Source organism: Neophocaena asiaeorientalis, unplaced genomic scaffold (genome assembly GCF_003031525.2).
Source record: "Neophocaena asiaeorientalis asiaeorientalis breed wild unplaced genomic scaffold, Neophocaena_asiaeorientalis_V1.1 scaffold362, whole genome shotgun sequence".
Taxonomy (NCBI): domain Eukaryota; kingdom Metazoa; phylum Chordata; class Mammalia; order Artiodactyla; family Phocoenidae; genus Neophocaena; species Neophocaena asiaeorientalis.
In genome coordinates, this window is record NW_020175700.1 from 1,140,078 (window position 1) to 1,162,929 (window position 22,852).

A 22,852-nucleotide genomic window follows, 5' to 3' on the forward strand; every position below is an offset into this window, starting at 1 on the left:
ACTTCTTACATATCACTTTGTCTCTCACTGAATTCTTTCCACGATGAGACATTAAGAACCTGAGCTTCATTAAGTCCTGAAGCCAGGGGTGTGATCTCAGTTGGAAGACCGTGGGTTTTGGCCGGGTTTGAGTCCCGGCCACGTGGGTTCGTTCAAGTTCCAATCTGAGGTGCGTGTTTTCAGAGCCACCCTGAGTCATCTCTTGGAAGTGTGAGATTTCATTTTCTACAGTGATAAAAACACAGAGCTCCTTGGGTGATAGCATTCCTGACACTTAACTCCTCCAAACACCTTATTTTCATTCAACACATATTTGTTAGCTTCCTACTATGTGCCCTATATGTTCTAGATTCTAGGGATTCAGCAGTGAACAAAATGGACAAAACCTTGCCTTCATGGAGGTTACTTTCTGGGCAGAAGTGGTCAGGAGATAAAGAGAACATAATAGTATGTTAAATAACAGCTAAGGAAAAAAATAAAACAGAGAAATGGGATGGGAGGAGGCTTTTATAATTTTAAATAAAGTGTTAATTGTAAGCCTTGTTGAAAGGATGACATTCGAGGAAAAACATGAAGAAAATGAAGAGGCTAAACGTGTGGGAAGGGAAAATGGCCAAGGCTACAGCAAGTACAAAGGGCCTGAGGTGGAAGGAAATCTCTTTTTTGGCCCCTGTGCCTTTTTTGAGCCCCTGATAATCGAGGGTGCTACTTAAGCTGTTGGCACATATGGCTAAAGATTTATTAATCTCTGGTGCAAAACATAATTGTTCAAAGGCCTTGATATATTTTTTTTTGATTACTCACATGGTACCTGAATACACGTTCCTTTTAAAAACAGAAAGAAACAGCAATAGACTGAAAAGTTCCTTGCTTCTCAGCTGCTTATTCAACTCCTGTCCCAAAGTCAGAACTTAGTCAAATACTTCCTCTTTTCCTTTATAGTTTCTGGGTTTTCTGTCGTGCTTGGGTAGGCTGAAACCACCCCCAAATTAGAAATAAACCCTTCTACTTTTGCTTTCAGTGTTTGTACTGTTTTGGTCTTTAGATTTGGATTTAAATCCAACTAGATGGACTTCCCTGGGGGTCCAGTGATTAAGACTCTGCGTTTCCATTGCAGGGGGTGCGGGCTTGATCCCTGACTGGGGAACAAAAATTCCACATGCCACACAGCATGGCCAACAAATAAAAATAAATCCAAATAGAACTTATTTATGTATACTGCATAAGGAATAGATCTCACTATAGCCAATTATCCCCACACCATCAAATGGTCCATTCTTTCCTCCACTAATTTGAGTTACTTCCTTAACCATATTTTAAATCCTTATATACATTATGGCTCTTGTTTTATTGCCCTGTTCCTACAATACCACACTATTTGAATTATGACAGCTTCATAATATATTTGGAAATATAGGAGGACAAACCACCCTCATCAAATATTGGAACAAACTAATTAAGGATATTGAGGTTTCACTGAGATTGTTTCTAGTTTTAAACATTAATTTGCAGAATATTAACATCTTTAAAGTTTTGAGTCCTCCCATCAAAGAACATAGCACACCTTGGTTTAGTCAGGTCTTTTCTTTTTTTTTAAACATCTTTATTGGAGTATAATTGCTTTACAATGTTGTGTTAGTTTCTGCTGTATAACAAAGTGAATCAGCTATACGTATACATATATCTCCATATCACCTCCCTCTTGCATCACCCTCCCACCCTCCCTATCCCACTCCTCTAGTGGTCACAAAGCACCGAGCTGATCTCCTTGTGCTGTGCAGCTGCCTCCCACTAGCTATTTTACATTTGGTAGTGTATATTTGTCAATGCTACTCTCTCACTTCGTCCCAGCTTACCCTTCCCCCTGCCACCATGTCCTCAATTCCATTTTGTACATCTGCATCTTTATTCCTGTTCTAACCCTAGGTTCATCAGAACCATTTTTTTCAGATTCCATATATATGTGTTAGCATACAGTATTTGTTTTCCTCTTTCTGAATTACTTCACTCTGTATGACAGACTCTAGGTCCATTCACCTCACTACAAATAACTCAATTTCGTTTCTTTTTATGGCTGAGTAATATTCCATTGCATATATGTGCCATCTCTTCTTTATCCATTCATCTGTCGATGGACATTTAGGTTGTGTCCATGTCATGGCTATTGTAAATAGAGCTGCAATGAACATTGTGGTACATGTCTCTTTTTGAATTATGGCTTTCTCAGGGTATATGCCCAGTAGTGGGATTGCTAGGTCATATGGTAGTTCTATTTTTATTTTTTAAGGAACCTCCATACTGTTCTCCATCGTGGCTGTATCAGTTTACATTCCCACCACAGTGCAAGAGGGTTCCCTTTTCTCCACACCCTCTTCAGCAATTATTGTTTGTAGGTTTTTTTTTTTTTAGGTGTCCACCTTTTATTTTATTTTATTTTATTAACGTCTTTATTGGAGTATAATTGCTTTACCATGGTGTGTTAGTTGCTGCTTTATAGCATAGTGAATCAGCTGTACATATACATATATCCCCATATCTCCTCCCTCTTGCATCTCTCTCCCACCCTCCCGATCCCACCCATCTAGGTGGTCGCAAAGCACTGAGACGATCTCCCTGTGCTATGCGGCTGCTTCCTACTAGCTATCTATTTTACATTTGGTAGTGTATATATATGTCCATGCCACTCTCTCACTTCGTCCCAGCTTACCCTTCCCACTCCCCATGTCCTCAAGTCCATTCTCTACATCTGCATATTTATTCCTGTCTGCCCCTAGTTTCTTCAGAACAATTTTTTTTTTAGATTCCATATATGTGTGTTAGCATACAGTATTTATTTTTCTATTTCTGACTTACTTCACACTGTATGACAGAATCTAGGTCCATCCACCTCACTACAAATAACTCAATTTCGTTTCTTTTTATGGCTGAGTAATATTCCACTGTATATATGTGCCACATCTTTTCTTTCTTTTTGTTTTTTTAATGGCTGCATTGGGTCTTCGCTGCTGCTTGCGGGCTTTCTCTAATTGCAGGAACTGGGGGCTATTCTTTGTTGTGGTGCACGGGCTTCTCATTTGCAGTGGCTTTTCTTGTTGTGGAGCACGGGCACTAGGTGTGTGGGCTTCAGTAGTTGTGGCTCATGGGCTCCAGAGCGCAGGCTCAGGAGTTGTGGTGCATGGGCTTAGTTGCTCTGCAGCATGTGGTATCTTCCCGGACCAGGGCTCAAACCTGTGTCCCCTGCATTGGCAGATGGATTCTTAACCATTGTGCCACATCTTCTTTATCAATTCATCTGTGATGGACACTTTACAGATTTTCTATGATAGCCACTCTGACCAGTGTGAGGTGATACCTCATTGTGGTTTTGATTTGCATTTCTCTAATGATTAGTGATGTTGAGCATCCTTTCATCTGTTTGTTGGCAATCTCTATATATTCTTTGGAGAAGTGTCTATTTAGGTCTTCCACCCATTTTTGGATTGGGTTGCTTGTTTTTCTGATATTGAGCTCCATGAGCTGCTTGTATATTTTAGAGATTAACCCTTTGTCCATTGTTTCATTTGCAAATATTTTCTCCCACTCTGAGGGTTGTCTTTTCATCTTGTTTATGGTTTCCTTTGCTGCGCAAAAGCTTTTAAGTTTCATTAGGTCCCATTTCTTTACTTTTGTTTTGATTTCCATTTTTCTAGGAGGTGGGTCAAAAAGGATCTTTCTGTGATTTATGTCACAGAGTGTTCTGCCTATGTTTTCCTCTAAGAGTTTGATAGTGTCTGGCCTTACATTTAGATCTTAAATCCATTTTGAGTTTATTTTTGTGTATGGTGTTAGGGAGTGTCCTAATTTCATACTTTTACATGTACCTGTCCAGTTTTCCCAAAACCACTTATTGAAGAGGCTATCTTTTCTCCATTGTATATTCTTGCCTCCTTCATCAAAGATAAGGTGACCATATGTGCGTGGGTTTATCTCTGGGCTTTCTATCCTGTTCCATTGATCTATATTTCTGTTTTTGTGCCAGTACCATACTGCCTTGATTACTGTAGTTTTGTAATATAGTCTGAAGTCTGGGAGCCTGATTCCTCCTCCTCCGTTTTTCTTCTCAAGATTGCTTTGGCTCTTCAGGGTCTTTTGTGTTTCCATACAAATTGTGCAATTTTTTGTTCTAGTTCTGTGAAAAATGCTATTGGTAGTTTGATAAGGATTGTATTGAATCTGTAGATTGCTTTGGGTAGTATAGTCATTTTCACAATGTTGATTCTTCCAATCCAAGAACATAGTATATCTCTCCGTCTGTTTGTATCACCTTTAATTTCTTTCATCGGGGTCTTATAGTTTTCTGCATTCAGGTCTTTTGTCTCCTTAGGGAGGTTTATTCCTAGGTATTTTATTCTTTTTCTTGCAAAGGTAAATGGGAGTGTTCCCTTAATTTATCTTTCAGATTATTCATCATTACTGTATAGGAATCCAAGAGATTTCTGTGCATTAATTTTGTAACCTGAAACTTTACCAAATTCATTGATTAGCTCTAGTAGTTTTCTGGTAGTATCTTTAGGATTCTCTATGTATAGTATCATGTCATCTGCAAACAGTGACAATTTTACTTCTTCTTTTCTGATTTGGATTCCTTTTATTTCTTTTTCTTCTCTGATTGCTATGGCTTAAAACTTTCAAAACTATGTTGAATAATAGTAGTGAGAATGGGCAACCTTGTCTTGTTCCTGATCTTAATGGAAATGGTTTCAGTTTTTCACCATTGAGAGGGATGTTGGCTGTGGGTTTGTCATATATGGTCTTTATTATGTTGAGGTAGGTACCCTCTAAGCCCACTTTCTGGAGAGTTTTTATCATAAATGGTGTTGAATTTTGTTGAAAGCTTTTCTGCATCTATTGAGATGATCATATGGTTTTTAACCTTCAATTTATTAATATGGTGTATCACATTGATTGATTTGCATATAATGAAGAATCCTTGCATTCCTGGGATAAACCCCACTTGATCATGGTGTATGATCCTTTTAATGTGCTGTTGGATTTTGTTTGCTACTATTTTGTTGAGGACTTTTGCATCTATGTTCATCAGTGATATTGGCCTTTAGTTTTCTTTTTTTGTGATATCTTTATCTGGTTTTGGTATCAGGGTGATGGTGGCCTCGTAGAATGAGTTTGGGAGTATTCCTCCCTCTCTATATTTTGGAAGAGTTTGAGAAGGATACGTGTTAGCTCTCTAAATGTTTGGTAGAATTCAACTGTGAAGCCATCTGGTCCTGGGTTTTTGTTTGTTTGAAGATTTTTAATCACAGTCTCAATTTCAGTGCTTGTGATTGTTCTGTTTATATTTTCCATTTCTCCCTGGTTCAGTCTTGGAAGGTTGTACTTTTCTAAGAATTTGTCCATTTCTTCCAGGTTGTCCATTTTATTAGCATATAGTTGCCTGTAGTAGTCTCTCATGATCCTCTATGTTTCTCTAGTGGCAGCTGTTACTTCTCCTTTTTCATTTCTAATTCTGTTGATTTGAGTCTTCTTCCTTTTTTTCTTGATGAGGCTGGCTAATGGTTTAGCAATTTGTTTATCTTCTCAAAGCACCAGCTCTTAGTTTTATTGATCTTTGCTATTGTTTCCTTCATTTTTTTTCATTTATTTCTGATCCAATCTTTACGATTTCCTTCTTTCTGCTAACTTTGGGAGTTTTTTTATTCTTCTTTCTTTAATTGCTTTACATGTAAGGTTGTTTGTTTGTGAGTTTTCTTATTTCTTGAGGTAGGATTGTACTGCTATAAACTTCCTTCTTAGAACTGCTTTTGCTGCATCCCATAGGTTTTGGGTCATTGTGTTTTCATTGTCATTTGTTTCTAGGTATTTTTTTATTTCATCTTTGATTTCTTCAGTTCTCTCCTGGTTATTTAGTGGCATATTGTTTAGCCTCCATGGATTTGTGTTTTTTACAGTTTTTTTTTTTTTGTAATTGATATCTAGTTGCATAGCATTGTGGTCAGAAAAGATACTTGATACAATTTAAATTTTCTTAAATTTACCGAGGTTTGACCCAAGATATGATCTATCCTGGAGAATGTTCCATGAGCACTTGAGAAGAAAGTGTATTCTGTTGTTTTTGGATGGAATGTCCTATAAATATCAATTAAGTCCATCTTGCTTAATGTATCATTTAAAGCTTGTGTTTCCTTATTTATTTTCATTTGGATGATCTGTCCATTGGTGAAAGTGGGGTGTTAAAGTCTCCTACTACTTTTGTGTTACTGTCAATTTCCCCTTTTATGGTTGTTAGCATTTGCCTAATGTATTAAGGTGCTCCTATGTGGCGTGCATAAATATTTATAATTGTTATATCTTCTTCTTGGATTGATCCTTTGATCATTATGTAGTGTCCCTCTTTGTCTTGTAATAGTCTTTATTATAAAGTCTAGTCATGAATCAGCTATACTTTCATCACTTTAAATATGCCCTGCCACTCCCTCTGGCTTGTAGCGTTTCTGATGAAAGATCAGCTGCTAACCTTATGGGGATTTCCTTGTATGTTATTTGTTTCTTTTCCCTTGCTGCTTTTCATACCTCTTTCTTCGTATTTAATTTTTTATAGTTTGATTAATGTGTGTCATGGCATGTTTCTCCTTGGATTTATCCTGTATGGGACTCTCTGTGCTTCCTGGACTCGATTGACTATTTCCTTTCCCATGTTAGGGAAGTTTTTGACTATAATCTCTTCAAATATTTTCTTGGACCTTTTCTTTTTGTCTTTTTATTCTGGGACCCCTATAATTCGAATATTGGTATGTTTAATGTTGTCCCAGAGGTCTCTGAGGCTGTCCTCAATTCTTTTCATTCTTTTTTCTTTATTCTGTTCTGCAGTAATTATTTCCACTATTTTATCTTCCAGGTCACTTATCCGTTCTTCTGCCTCTGTTATTCTGCTATTGATTCCTTCTAGAGAATTTTTAATTTCATTTATTGTGTTGTTCATCATTGTTTGTTTGCTCTTTTGTTCCTCTAGATCCTTGTTAAACATTTCTTTTATTTTCTCCATTCTATTTCCAAGATTTTGGATCATCTTTACTATAATTACTCTGAATTCTTTTTCAGGTAGACTGCCTATTTCCTCTTCATTTGTTTGGTCTGATGGATTTTTACCTTGCTCCTTCATCGGCTGCATATTTCTCTATCTTCTCATTTTAACTTACTTAGTGTGTTTGGGGTCTCCTTTTCGCAGGCTTCAAGTTTGTAGTTCTTGTTATTTTTGGTGTCTGACCCCAGTGGGTGAGATTTGTTCAGTGGCTTGTGTAGGCTTCCTGGTAGTGGGGACTGGTGCCTATGTTCTGGTGGGTGGGGCTGGATCTTGTTCTTCTGGTGGGCAAGTCCATGTCTGGTGGTGTGTTTTAGGGTGTCTGTGAACTTAATATGACTTTAGGCAGTTTCTCTGCTAATGGGTGTGGTTGTGTTCTTGTCTTGCTAGTTGCTTGGCAGAGGGTGTCCAGCACTGATTCTTGCTGGCCGTTGGGTGGAGCTGGGTCTTAGTGTTGAGATGGAGATTTCTGGGAGAGCTCCCGCTGATTGATATTACGTGGGAACGGGAGGTCTCTGGTGTCCAATGTCCTGGACTCAGCTCTCCCACCTCGGAGGCTCAGGCCTGACAGCCAGCCAGAGCAGCAAGAACCCCTTTTAAGTAGAGATGAATTGGAGTCTTTCTTTGATAGTAGGTAGTCTTCCCTTGTGGTCTCATCAGTGCAGCTTTTTTTTCACTTTTCCTTCCTGCTTCGTCTAGTTTCATAGGGTGTAACATAGAGGCTTCTTACCCGGTGCTTCAGACCAGAGTTCCTAGTGCAAAATGGCTGCACCTGGCACCTCAGGTCAGCAGATATGTGAGTTACTTTTATCTTTTATCTTTTTTTTTTTGGCCAAAGTTCTACAGTTCTTACAAATGGATCTCATATATTCCTTGCTAGGTTTATTCCTATATATGTCTGGCATTTGCCAGCTATTTTGAATGGCTCTTTCTTTTCTTCAATTACATTTACCAATCGGTTATTGCTGGTATATAAGAAAACCGTTAGCTTGGGTCAATGTCAGTCTTACATTCAGCCACTTTTATGAGGTCCAGTAATTTCTAAAGTCAATTATCACAGAATTTCTAGGTAGACTATCAGATGGTCTGTAAATCAGTTGTTGGATTTCTAAACCTTGCTCAAACTTACTCAGGCACATGGCACTCATTTTTGACACCAAAATTGCCCTTAACTCTAACAAAGAAAAAATGAAAAATATTGTTTATATATATAAACCGGAAAATAGGGGCTTGGAGCATGTTTTCAGTATGGTCCTCCCTTCATTCCAGGAGGTTAAGTGCTCTGATGCGTCCTCCATCTGGCCTCATTTATCTACACAGGAATTTCCTCAGTGTTAAGAACACAACTGTTCTAGCCATTCCCAAGATATTTGTGAAATTCGAAAGAAAAATACAGTATTTAAACAATAGGGCTAGCAAGCTACTGGATTTCAATAAATAAACCAATTCCTGTAGCTGCGGTTGTTACTTTTCAGTCAAGGAAATGTAGCCCTTAGGAAAAAAAAAAATCAAGACAGTAAAAGTCAAAGGGAAAAATACAAAACAGAAGAAAGATATAAGCAAAACTTTCTCCTATAAAATGTAAGGAAACTATTACCTATGATGTATCACAGCAGACTGTCAGAAATTTTAAAACACTAATTTTTCAAGCTATTAATTCATATTGCGTAGGTGAAGTTATAAAAACTTGTATCTTCTATACCAGTTTCCCATGGAATGCTAAAGATAATCCCAGCATTATTATATGATCTCTCACATAGCAATTCCCTCATTGTTTCAAACCAGTTTTAAATGGTTATTTCAGAATGTTATAAAAGTCTCAAATTTTTTATATTTAAATAAGTAAATGTCATAAGCATTTGAGAGCGAGGCTTTAGTAGGAAGATGAATATATGGCATGAATAAGGCATGAATATATGGCACCTGAATCCTCCAAAAACATGAAGTACAGCTTCAGCATCCTTCCTTACCTGGGTGTTGGAGCCTAATCTCGCCTAGGACAACTAGCAATTACACATAGATGGGTGAGAAAAAATATTGATTGATAACTGCTTCAGTGAGCTAATTCCACAGTGGTAAAAATCATAAATACTATCATTTTGAACACAAAACTGTCTACCACATTTATTCAGAATGCTCTTCTAATTTAACACCGGGTGAACCTAACGAAAAAAAGGAAAGCAATGAGGTTTTTGATGGAACATTCTGAATTACTTAATCCTTGGTTTTATTTTAATTAAAATCTACTCATTTAATTGAAAATTTGTTCATGTATACCACAAGGTCACTTTATCACCAGCTCTATCATGTTCCATACCAGAGAAAAATTATATCCTAGGGCAGGGTTTGTCAAACTACAACCCACAGCCCCAACCCAGCCCACTGCCTATTTTTGTGCAGCCTGTGGACTAGAATAATTTTCACATTTGTAGATAGTTGAAAAAAATTAGAAGAATAATAGTTTATGACACATGGACATTCAAATTTCAGCGTCCACAGATAACTATTGGTACACTGGCACGCCTGCTTATTTGCATATTATCTATGGCTGCTGGAAAATCCATATGGCCCACAAAGCTTAAAATATTTACCATCGGGCTTCCCTGGTGGCGCAGTGGTTGACAGTCCGCCTGCCGATGCAGGGGACACGGGTTTGTGCCCCGGTCCGGGAGGATCCCGCATGCCGCGGAGCGGCTGGGCCCGTGAGCCATGGCCGCTGAGCCTGTGCGTCTGGAGCCTGTGCTCCGCAGCGGGAGAGGCCACAACAGTGAGAGGCCCGCGTACCGCAGAATAAATAAATAAAATTAAAAAAAAATATATATATATATATTTACCATCTACTTCTTTACATAAACTGTGTATCCACCCCTGTTGGACTATTAAGCTGAAAAGGCAAAGTAATAGGAGAGGGCGATTCCCAAAGTCTACCTTAGAAGACTGACATTTTTGGAGAACTGGTTAGTGCTTTGACAAGAGGCAGCTTGGCTAGGATTTCTATGTTTTATGGTAGAGTAAGTAGCTGATTTGGAAGCAGTGATGTTTGACAGAGGAGTGTTGCTGTTGTTGTTATTATTATCATTTTAACCACCAGTACTTCTTGCTGATTTATATTCTCCACCTCCCAAGAGGAATTTGACCAGTTTGATTACATCTCGTTTATGTGACGTGTACAAAATATGTTGCAAGAATTGTTTGTGTCAAAGACAATAAACAAACTTTTTAATCCTTCTTCCTTAAGCAGGAAGTCACAACTTGCCAATAAGCAATTTAAAACTAACCCCACGACGTTATATGTTTGGTTCAAAACAAGAAATATTTTAGGCCTTGGGATACTGTCATATCTTGGCAACCCCATTTGTCCTCCCTGGTGAGAACACGTGCACACTGCTGCTTGCTTTCCGGTTCAGTGAGAGAGGGTCACACCTTGCCCTCTTAATCCCAGAGTCAAATATGATTACAAATTTTTCCTCCCAGGAATCTAACTTGTAAGGAAGATCACTGTGCTTTTTGTTAAACAAGACATCTCTCTTTAGTTGCCCTATTCATTCTCAGGCTTACTATATTTCATCGGCCTAAAGATTATGTCTGACATCGGCAATTGTTAGAGACCATTTGTTTTTACAGTGGAAAAAGAAATAAAAGTGCAAATGTCAGACCTCAAAATCCATACTTCTCTGAATTGTTCTCATTTTCGAGAATGAGAATGTGTGTGTGTGTTTCCCTCAAGTGGGGAAAATGTCACTGTGGCTAAGTCGAAATAGTTTATGTCTCTCATTTTCTCTTTCATTAACTGCAAAATTAGAGGAAATTTTAGGACATAATAAGTGAATTATGGGAAAGTGAAAATTCTAGGACACATCCCAGTTGCAGTTAAAATAGGAATGGCTCATGTCAAATCCTGAAAAACATAGAAAAGTAAAAATTGAAGCTTCATTATCAGAAAAGTAGCACTGTTAAAAACGGACAGTCTTAGCAGTTGAGGAGTCTGTTTTGAGGTCTGATAAGTTAACATTAGTAAACTAGTAAGTAACATTAGTAAACAAGTTAGATACCCAGACCTCGTTAGTTATGTTGATATCAGAATTTGACCTTAGCAGCAACCAACTTAATAAACGTGGGCATTTCTAGTGATCTAATCGCCTCATTTATAACTGTGATGAACAAGCAAAGTCTTCTTGATAGAAGGACTAGGTGAGTGACATGAACTAGGGGAGCCATTTACCAGAGGTGGTGGTGGGGAACATCAACCGTGAGAATATGAAAAACCAGTTAATTGCTCTCAAACTTGTAATTTTGTATTGTCTAATCTCAAAATAGGGTGAAACGCAAAGCTCTCTATATCCTCTGCAAAACAAGCTGGCCCCATTTACCCAGAGCAGGCACGGGAAGGCCACTGGGGGCAAATGCCTCTTCTCACCTGTTCTCTGCTGTAAATAAGCCTGCAGCCCACACCAGGGGCCAATTAAAAGGAATGGCTGGGGCTTCCCTGGTGGCGCAGTGGTTGAGAGTCCGCCTGCCGATGCAGGGGATACGGGTTCGTGCCCTGGTCCGGGAAGATCCCACATGCCACGGAGCGGCTGGGCCCGTGAGCCATGGCCGCTGAGCCTGCGCGTCCGGAGCCTGTGCTCCGCAATGGGATAGGCCACAACAGTGAGAGGCCCGCGTACCACAAAAAAAAAAAAAGGAATGGCTGTTTGTTCAGTGGCCCAGGAAGGCATCAGGTGGACTCTAGTTCCTTGGCAGCAATCCCAATTAAGGTGTATTGTTTATCAGGGGGCCAATTAAGAAGATGGAATTAAGAAGACGTCACGCCCTCTATTAAGGAGTAGTCTGAACCTGGGGAAGCAGTATGACGCCGGGGTTGGTGGGGTTCTCCTGGCCGCCCCTGGATGGAGCCTCTCATGGCCATGCCCAGATGGGGAAAGAGAATGATGGTTTTTGTACCTCTTATTAGACAGCTTTTGTAAAAAGTATTTTTAATTTTAAAAAAGGTGTTTGTTTAAGTAGTATAGTCTGAAAGGTCAAGATGTCGCATAACTAGCCCCAATTGTTAGCTCTTTTGGTTACTGTGACACAAAAAGGAGGAGGAATGGGCTACAGAGCCAGGTGACATGCGAAAGCATTTAGTGGTGCGTGTAGCTAGTCAAGCGCCCTATTTCAGCACTGATGCAGGCAGAATTGGGGACGGTGAGAGCACAGCCAGGGAAGCCCAAGCAGACACCCCTGGCCGAGTGACCCTCTGCCCCCGGGGCTGTGGGAGGTACGGGGACAGTGGGCAGGGGTAAGACTCCACCCAGGAAGCGGTGCTGCGATCATCCCCATTTCGCTGCAAGGAGAAGCGGGTGGGGCACAGGTTAACTTGCCTGCGGAGCCACAGCTTACAGGCCGCAGGTGCTTTCAACCATCACTTTTAACTATAAGCTTCATCTGTGGTTTTGGTTTCTTTTTCCTTTTTTTTTTAAACATATTTTGCAAAATCGGTTTCAAGAGCTACCAAATTTCATCAAGCCAAGGTCTAAACAAAACAACTTGTAAGGTCCCCACCATCCTGACTCACTGGGGCTGTACGGGTTTCAGCACCTTTTAGCCCTCGTCCTATCCCAGTCCCAGGCAAACTGAGACAGTTGGTCGCCAGACTCGTGGCTCACGTTCGAACACACCGACCAACAAAATGACCCCGCCCCCAAGTGGCCAGAAAGACCCTGATGGCGCTCCGACCTACTACTTTTCTGTTGCCGCAGCCTGTGCGTCCTGAGCTGGCTATTTCTGCTTTCGGAGGGGGGTTGTCTTACACCCTCCACCCCCCCACCCCACCCCAGAGTCTTCAGTCTTTCAGGGCCCCCAAAACGCTGCGGGGCGGGGTGGTTGGTCCCCACCCCAGCGGGAGGCCCGCGACCAGCCGGGAGGGGCGCGCGGCGCTCGGAGCGCCCAGGGCCAGGCCTCTGACCCGCGCAAGCGCAGAAGCGCCCTCCCAACTCCGGTTTCATGGATTCCCAGTCCAGCTGCGTGGTGGTGACTGGTAAGACGACTTTTCTGCTTTCCCACTTGCTGCTGCTTTGAGCCTGACCATGGAATGCGCACTTGCCTGATCCTGGTCATAAAGTTCCCTCATGGGGAAAAAAGAGTGGCAACTGGTGGTTCCAATAATTCCAGATGGAGCTAACTTCCTGCTATGCCCTATTAAAAAAAAAAAAAACGGGACAGAGAGGCTTTTCTGTTTCTGTCCTGTCATTCACTTCAAATAACCCTTGAGTGGCATACACAGTAGGTGCCCACATGTGGCTTAGGCTCAGACCTTGTCCTTCAGCCCATCAGGGGGGAGGCAGAGGCTGGCGCCGTCTGTCCGAGTCTGGGGCCCATGTGGCATCCACTGGGGTACAGCTGCATAGCAAGGAAGGGGGAGCAGGGGACTCAGAAAGAACAGAGCCTAAAAAGGCTGAGACAGTCCATCTACAGTGCACACCCCGACAGGGGCACATAGCTCCCCTACAAAACTAGAGGGCTTTTAGCCACCCAGGGAACTCTAAGCACCCTCTGAGAGCCACCAGTTAGAGACTTTGAACCCCAGAAGGTCAACTCAGAAGGAATGGTAGCCACCCACTCCTGCCTTTCACCAGCACATTCAAAATCAACCCCAGACACCCCCAGTCGTTGTCACAGCTGGTCCCTGGAGGGCTTGATTTCTTCACAAAGCTCTTTATTTTTAGTCAGACACATTTGGCATATTTTAAGTTTTTTGAATTGTGTTGGATGAAGGAAACATTGAAGCGAGAAGGGTTGCTGTGTGTGTGGAAAATTGAAAGTTACCTATCTTAATATTTTCAGACTATAATCAAACTCCTGTTAACCTTCTGAGAAAAAGAAAGTTCTTTCGAAAACCTTTTATCTCCCTTGTTCTCATTTGTGTTATTTTGGGTATTAGAGATTGGTTCAGATTACCCTTGAATTCCTAAGGAAACTGTACCCCTGATAAATGTGACACTTGTCACAAATGAAATATGAATATTGAAGCACCAGGGCAAGCCTTAGACTCACATCAACCCCTGCCTCTGTCCTGTCAACTTGTGGTTTGCTGGCAAACTCTGGATTGTTTAATGAAGTACCTGATAATCAGCTGCGATTTGGGAATGCTCACTGGCTTCCAGAGTGTGGCCTTCCTTTATTAAAAATGCTCTGAGCTGCTAAGGGCAGTCTTTTCGTTTAATTGGTTTTACTTCACGTGTAAATCTCGCCAAGACAATTGGCACGTAGACAGATGGTGGGGGAACAAGGGCTCTGACAAACTGCCTTAAGATCAAGACATTCGGACTGGCACCAAACGATGACGATGGGAGAGTGAGAAAACCTGCCTCCCTCCAGAGGGCCTCTCTTGATTCCAAGAGATTTCTCCAGCCCCTTTTCACAAGTTCCCCTCGAGGGCCTGCCAAGTTTAAAGTGTAAGGTTTGACCCTGCAAAACAAGAGCTTCAAACCTTCATTTGCTGAGTTGTTTTGCCTAATTGAAAACAGATAAGAAATGATCTGCATACACTGATCTGAATAGGATTCTAAAGCAGCATGTGATGTTTTCTGGTGTCACTGCATTTTTAGTATTCCTACAGTCATCCCAGGAGGTACCTGATTTCTCAGTGATTTTTCCTTAATCTCAGTATTTTCCTTTTTTTTCTTTTTCTTTTTTGCTCGGCAACTCCAGTCTTATTTATTCTATAAGATTCAGTCAAAGTCAGAAAACACCACTAGCTTCCTGGGACATCGTGTCACAAACTTTTCTATCCCCTGAGAAAGTTTCACCCTTTGTGAGTCAAACTTGCTAGTGCTCTAGACCCAGATGTTCCAGAATTTCAGAGGCACAGCCCTCTCCAGAACTGACTCCTGCTCTAAAGACCTGAGGTCCGGGGTTTGGGGTGGAGGTGAGGTTTCAGAGGTAGGTATTTAATCGTAGCTCCTCCCCATCTCAGAATCTGATGATTTGAGAAATACATCACGGGAATCAGATAGATGGAACTCAAAACGTCAGCTGGGTTCCAGGTAAAGCTGAGCTGGAGAAAGTCACCTCTAGCTGCAGCCCAGTGCCCACCCTGAAGTGAGCCCACCAGTCACAGGCCCACTTGACAGCGGCTGACCTCCCCTACAGGGGCCAGGCAGGAACTGTTGAGCTCTGTGCATGGGCCACACTGAAGGAGAGATGAAGCAAGGGGCCCCCAGGGTCCTGGTCCCCCCTCCTAGGCACACCATCCTAAAGGGCTTGTGATGGTTAATTTCATGTGTCAACTTGACTGGGCCACGGAGTGCCCAGATATCTGGTTAAACGTTATCTGGGTGTGTCTGTGATGGTGTTTGTGGAAGAGCTTAGCATTTGAATTGGTGGGCTCAGTAAAGCAGCGCCCTCTCCAGTGTGGGTGGGCCTCATCTAAGCCATTAAGGGTCTGAATAGGGTCTGAATAGAATAAAAAAGCAGAGGAGGGTTGAATTCTCTGTCTGAAGGCATGATCTGGCACATTAGTCTTCTCCTGCCCTCAAACTGGTGCTCCTGGGTCTTGGGCCTTCAGCCTTGGACTGGAATTTACTCCACTGGCTTTCCTGGGTCTCCAGCCTGTGGCTCATAATCACATGAGCCAATACCTTATAATAAATCTCTTTCTATATATATATGCAGATATATATATACACACACATACATACCAGTACAGACCTCTCAATTTCTGGAGAGAGAAATAGAGGCCTAAAGTACACATGAAATCTCAACATGGAAAAGTAAGGACAGGGCCCCTGACTGATAGGCACGGTGCCCAGGCAGGGGGTTTGGGGCTGAGAAATGGTGGCATCAAATGATCAGAGAGAATCAGGGCAGAGTGAGGGTCTAGCTGTAGCCCATCCCACACTGCCCAGAGAGACAGTATAAAAGGATTTAGCATTTGTTTAGCATCTACCAGCTTCTGGAAACAATATGTGCTGTACATGGCATTGTTTAATCTGTCCGGAGGTCCCAGGAGGTATGTGACTATAACAACTATGAAGGAGAACGCTGGCACTGCTTCCTGTGTTTGAGGCAGTATTGCAAATGCTCCGTTTTATTCATTTAATCTGAACAACAGCCCTTTTAGATTATTATAATTGGTGTGCATTTTACAGATGAGAAAATCAAGGCACTGAAGCTAAGTAACTTGCTCAACGTCACCCAGCTGCTAAGTGGTGGGGCTGAGATACAACAACAGAAGCCTGAACCCAGACACTGAGGTCTCTGACCACTCTTGGCTGCTGTTGCGCCACGGCCTGAGCTTTGGCGGGGTCACTGCATGGTGTGGGTGCCGTAAAAATAAGCAGCTGCAACACTGAGAGGGTGATGGTGTCCTTCTCCCCAGGCAGCAGGAAACATTTCCTAAGCTAGTCTCAGAGGAGGTTTGCTGTCCTCCCCAAAGCAAAATTCTGTTTAACTGTGTTTTATTAGAAATCTTCATTGCAATTAAATTATATAATAGTACACAGTGTAAATAAGTGTTCCCAGTTCTAGGAACAAGCCCTTCCATCCACACACCTCATCCAGAAGCTCCTTCCCAGAGTGAGGCCTCTCCTGGGTCTCACCATGCCCAGGCTCAGCCCCTCCAACCTCTCTGCCTCCTCCTCCCCCATGAAGTCCTGGGTCACCGCCACCTCCTCCAGGAGACTTCCCTAACCACCTCCACCCGTCTTCTCTCCCCCCTCTGTATTCTGATCCTAGTTGTTGTTTAAAGCCTTGCTATTCCAAGTGTGGTCCAAGGGCCAGTAGCATCAGTACCACTGGGGAGCTTGTTAGGAATTCAGAATCTCCAGCATCACCCCAGACCTGCCCAATCAGATTCTACATTTTAATAAGATATACATGTGTATTAGCATTTGAGAAACGCTGGACCAAATCTCACACTTTTTTAAACTTTTAAGTTTGAAATAATTATAGATTCACAAGAATTTGCAAAAAAAATGTATAGACTGGTCCTCTGCATCTTTTACCCAGCCTCCTCCAATGTTAACATCTTCAATATCAAAGCTAAGATACTGATATTGGTATAATATCCAATTGTGTGTGTGTGTATGTGTGTGTGTGCACATGCATGCATAACTCTATGTGGTACTATCGCGTGTGTAGCTTTGTGTAACCACCACCATCAAGATAAATAACTGTACCAACATCACAAGGCTCCTTCGAACTACTCCTTTATAGCCACACCTACCCTTTTCCCCCATCTCTAACTCCTGGTAACCATTAATCTGTTCTTCATCTCTAGAATTATGTTTATAGATGTAAATTATAATTTACAAATATTGTATTGGGTTGGCCAAAAAGTCCGTTCAGGTTTTCCCATAAGAGCGTATGGAAAAACCCGAATGAACTTTTTGGCCAGCCCAATGTAAATGGAATCATGCAGTATGTATCCTTTTGAGATTGGCTTTTTTTCACTCAGCATAATTCCCTTGAGCTTCTTCCAAGTTGTTTATACCAATAATTCCTTCTATTTTTTTTTTTTTTTTTTTTTGGGTAACTCAACCACTGTGCCACCAGGGAAGCCCTCCTTCACTTTTAAAGCAATTTTTTAACAGCTTTATTGAGATATAATTCTCATGCTATACAATTCACTCATTTAAAGCATACAGTTCAATGGCTTTTAGTAGTCACAGAGTTATGCGTTTCTCAACACCGTCAATTGAGAATATTTTCATTACCCCAAAAAGAAACTCGACTCCCTAATCCTCATCCCCACTCCCCCACTACGTGCGCGCGCACACACACACACACACACACACACACACACACACACACAGAGTCAAGCTCTAGGCAACCACTAATCTACTTTCTGTCTTTATAGGTTGTCACTTCTGGACATTTCACATAAATGGAATCATACAGTTTTGTGACTGGCCTCGTTCACTGAGCATGTTTTCAAGGTTCATCCATGTTGTAACATAACACTTCTCTTTATTGCCAAATAATATGCCATTGTATGGGTAATACCATATTTTGTTTATTCATCAGTTGATGGACACTTGGGTTGTTTCTACTTTTTTCTTTTCACTGCTGAGTAGTATTCTGTGATCTAGATGAACCACAGTTTATTTAACCTTTCACTCACTGAAGGATATTGAGTTGGTTTCTAGCTATGAGCTATTACAAATAAAGCTGCAGTGAACATTTGTGTACAAGTTTCTGTGTGAAAAAAAGTTTTCATTTCTCTGGGGTAAATGTCCAGCAGTGCAAGTGCTTGGAAGTCCACTTTCAATTTTAAAGAAACTGTCAAACCATTTCCCAGAGTGGCAGTACCATTACATTCCCGCCATCAATGTATGTGTGACCTAGTTCTTCTTCATCCTTTTCAGCTTTGGGTGTTACCAGTATTTCTATTTTAGCCACCCTGAGAGAAGTGTAGTGACATCTCATTGTGATTTTATGGCTTTTTAAAAAATTAATTAATTTATTTTTGGCTGTGTTGGGTCTTCGTTTCTGGCAAGAGCTTTCTCGAGTTGCGGCGAGCGGGGGCCACCCTTCATCGCTGTGCGTGGACTTCTCACTATCGCGGCCTCTCGTTGCGGAGCACAGGCTCCAGACGCGCAGGCTCAATAGTTGTGGCTCACGGGCCCAGTTGCTCTGTGGCATGTGGGATCCTCCCAGACCAGGGCTTGAACCCGTGTCCCCTGCATCGGCAGGCAGACTCTCAACCACTGCACCACCAGGGAAGCCCTCATTGTGATTTTAATTTGCATTTCTCTGATGGCTAATGATGTTGAAAAGTTTTTCATGTGCTTATTTGCCACCTGTATATCCTCTTCAGTGAAATGTTTCTTCATGTCTTTTGCCCGTTTTCTAACTGGACTGTCTTTTTTTTCTTTTTAATTAAATAATTTTTTATTTTTGGCTGCGTTGGGTCTTCATTGCTGCATGCGGGCTTTCTCTAGTTGTGGCAAGCGGGGGCTACTCTTCGTTGTGGTGCACAGGCTTCTCACTGCAGTGGCTTCTCTTGTTGCAGAGCACAGGCTCTAGGCGCGCAGGCTTCAGTAGTTGTGGCATGCGGGCTCAGTAGTTGTGGCTCGTGGGCTCTAGAGTGCAGGCTCAGTAGTTGTGGCTCATGGGCTTAATTGCTCTGTGACATGTGGGATCTTCCCGGACCAGGGCTCGAACCCATGTCTCCTGCATTGTCAGGTGGATTCTTAACCACTGCGCCACCAGAAAAGTCCCTAGACTGTCTTTTAAAGTTGAGTTTTGAGAGTTTTCTTATACGATTTACATACAATGCCTTTGTCAGATATGTGATTTACAACTGTCTGCAGAGTATCTTTTCATCCTCTCAGCAGGGTCTTTTGCAGAACAAAAGGTTTTCATTTTGATGAGGTCCACTTTATCGGTTTTTACTTTTATGGATCACGCACTTGGTGTCAAGTCTATGGACTCTTTGCCTAACACTAGGTCCCAGGATTTTCTCCCTTTTTTTTTCCCCAAAAAGTTTTATAAGTTTAGTTTTTGCATTTAAGTCCATGATCAATTTTGAATTAATTTTTGTATACAGTGCGGGCTGAGGGATCCATTTTTTTTGCCTTTAGGTAGGTGTCTGATTTATCCAGCCCCATTTGTTAAAAGGCTGTCCCTCTCCATTGAATTGCTTTTGCACCTTTGTTAACAGACAACTGGGCATATTCACATGGGTGTGTTTCTGGTCCCTCTACACAGCATGCATTTTAACTGGACATGTGTGCTCACACCTTCTCGAGCCCTCCTACTTGGTGGTGGATCAGCCCCACATTCCTTTAGGGCCCCCCTACAATGCCTCACACAAGAGGACTTGGAAAATGCTTCCAGACGGGCAAGGTTGCAAGCCTCCACAAGAAAGGGGGTGTGTGGAGTCCTTGATGGCCCAGGGAATCACAAGAGGTCCCCAAGGAGGTGTGGGGAGCAGCACAGAAGCAGAGACACCGCGGCCCAAGGCATGGCCTGAGGAAACCAGGCTTTCTTTGGTTTCAGGTTTCGGGCCCTTCCGGCAGCACCTGGTGAATTCCAGCTGGGAAGCAGTAAAGGTAAAAGCCCTCTAAGCCCAGACCCAGGAGCGCACGACCCAGCTGGTTCCTTCTGTGGTTCTGAGAAAATCCAGCGCGTAGGCTCCTTGGTGACCAGATCCACACGGGAGGGGAGAAAACACACACTGGGTGCCCTGGGACACGAGCTAGCTTTTTGTCCTTGGGTTGTGACTCACCTGCCCATAGGGGGCCCATCTGGCTCAGTGGTAAAGAAAACAGGCTGAAGGGACACCCCTGGGAAGGATGGGGAGAGGCCCAGGAAGGCTCTGCTGCCCTGAGAGCTGAGAACCCCTCTGGCTGTGGAGTGTCGGGAAAGTCACTGCCCCCAGCCCTGGTGTTCTCATTCATGACATGGGAGAATAATAGTGCTGATGTTACAGGGTCGTTCTGAGGAGTAAAAGAGGTATGTGTGTGAAGCAAGTAAGTCTGTAAAAGCAGCTTTTTTAAAGCATAGTGCCTGGCACAGGGTAAGAGCTTAATACATGGTTATAATTAAAAACAACATGGCTTCATTTTTAAGAAAGCAGCCAGGAGAGAGCATGTCCTCAGACAGGGCGTGAAGAGGGGTCTCATCCGTAGAACAGAGCTCTCCTCCCTGAAGCAATTGCCCCACTCCTACCAGTCCCCACACGGTGTCATTTAGAGGCTCAGAACACAGCTGGCTACTTATTCACACTTGGCCATCAATTTCATGCTTCTGTTGGATCAAGCCAAAGGTAGGATCTTGAGTCTGTTCTCAGAGTTACCCAGTCAAGCTGAAAATGCAGCAAAACCACTTGAATCGTGTGTTTGCAGCCACTGTAACATTCATTTTTTAGCCTGTCCACACAGACGCGGTCAAGGAAACTCTCCACTCTTGAGTTAGAACTTGGGTTTTTTTCAACCAGCAAAAAAACTCAGAGAACCCCAGACTCACTGCCAAGGCTCGCTGCTGCACACAACATGCCAGAAAGGCCAGGTCAGGGCTTTATGAATTCCTGGGTGTTTGCAGCCAGTTCCTCGAAAAACAGGACTTTTTCTGCTGAATCCCAAATGGGCCCTGAGTCCTTCTTTTTGTGCCTCAGTTTTCTTATCTGTAAAATGGGAAGGTTGTGATGACTACAGGAATTAACATACATAAAACCCTCAGAGCATGGCAGGGCAACTGCTGGTTCTCACAAATTTCATTCTTATTACTAAGAAGCTATTCTACCAGTCAGTTTTCTCAGTTGTGGGCAAATAGAATTGGACTTTGGAGATCCACACAGGAAATGGAATGAGGGAGGGGATTATTTTGTAGACTCAAGATTCACAATAAAGCTAGAGAATCAGGGCAGAAGGGCAGAAACAGAAGCAGGCCGGGGGTTTCCAGGAAGAGGTAGTAGAATGGCAAACTAGGTGCTCTGAGCGTCCCTTCCCCTGTAGATAAACTAGATAAGATAGAACTTCTGTGCATTGCTGGACACGTAGTAGTAAAGGAAAGCCCATATACGTCATGCCATGCACAGAAATACATCGCACATACCCAGGGCTGCAGCCTGAAGGGGTGAGGGTCAGCACCCCCACCCTAACACACAAAAGGCAGGGGGGCACATGCCATTATCAACATTGTTTTTAGCAAAGGGGATAGAATGAAACCAAGGCTCTTACTGTAAGCCAGACCCTTGAAAGGAGACCCTGTGGTCTCTAGCACCCCTGACTCCCAGCAAAGCATATGCAATTTCTCTTGAGGATTTAAAACCTTAGATTTTCCACAAACTAAGGTAAATTAAACATTTATTTCTAATCAAAGATCACCAAATATTCAAAGAAACAAACTACCCTCAGTAAGAATGAGCAGAAGCAGATTTAGAACCTCAAAAACTTGAGGTTCTAAATCATTCTGCTAGATATTATCAGAAAATAACATAATTATGTATGGAATGCTTGAAGAAGTAATGACAAAATCACAAAAACTATCGAAAGATTAGGCAAACTGAAAAAGGGAGTAATAGAGCTTATAGAAATTTAAAACACAATTGTTGAGGTGAAGAATTTAACAGATGACTTAAAAGACAGGTTAGAATTATGCTAAGTGAAAGATGCCACTCACCAAAGACCACATATTATATGATTACATTTAGATGAATGTCCAGATGAAGCAAATCTATTGAGACATAAAGTAGATTAGTGGTTGCCTAGGGCAGGTGAGTGGGGGATTGGGGGAAATAGGGAGTGACTGTTAATGGGTATGGGTTTTTTTTAGGGTTGATGAAAAGGTTCTAAAATTGACTGTGGTGATGGTTGCACAACTCTGTGAATATACTAGAAGGCAATGAATTATAGACTTTAAATGGGTAAATTGTATGGTATGTGAAATACATGTAAATGGCAGTTTAGAAACAGATAAGAAAAATTAATGAACTAGAAGATAGCTCTGATGATATTGTTTAAAGGGCAGCATAAAGAGATGGACAAGGAAATGAAAAAAAATTAAGAAATATGGATAATAAAATGAGATATTTGAACATATGTTTATTTGGAGTTCCATAAGGAGAGAATGAATGAAATAAAGCACTAGCCAAAGAGGTAATGGTTGAGACTATTGCAGAATTGGATGAAAGACATAAATCCACAGAGATAAGAAGTATAAAATATACCAAGCAAAAACAAATAAAATCAATACATATACACATCATAGTAAAACTGCAGAAAACCAAAGACAAGGAGATTTGAAAGTAGTCTGGGAAAAAGACAGGTCACCTACAAAAGACAATACAAT

The 22,852-nt window shown here is 42.0% G+C and overlaps 1 protein-coding gene across 1 annotated transcript in view; it reads left to right on the plus strand.

Annotated features, from left to right (window-relative positions):
* The first annotated feature begins 12,745 nt into the window (after positions 1-12,745).
* Positions 12,746-22,852, plus strand: part of PGPEP1L (pyroglutamyl-peptidase I like) — a 49,232-nt gene continuing 39,125 nt past the window's right edge. Inside the window, 2 exon segments of the mRNA XM_024732054.1 lie at positions 12,746-13,094; positions 20,060-20,112. Of these exon segments, the coding sequence (XP_024587822.1) occupies positions 13,061-13,094; positions 20,060-20,112 (87 nt within the window). The 5' untranslated portion in view covers positions 12,746-13,060.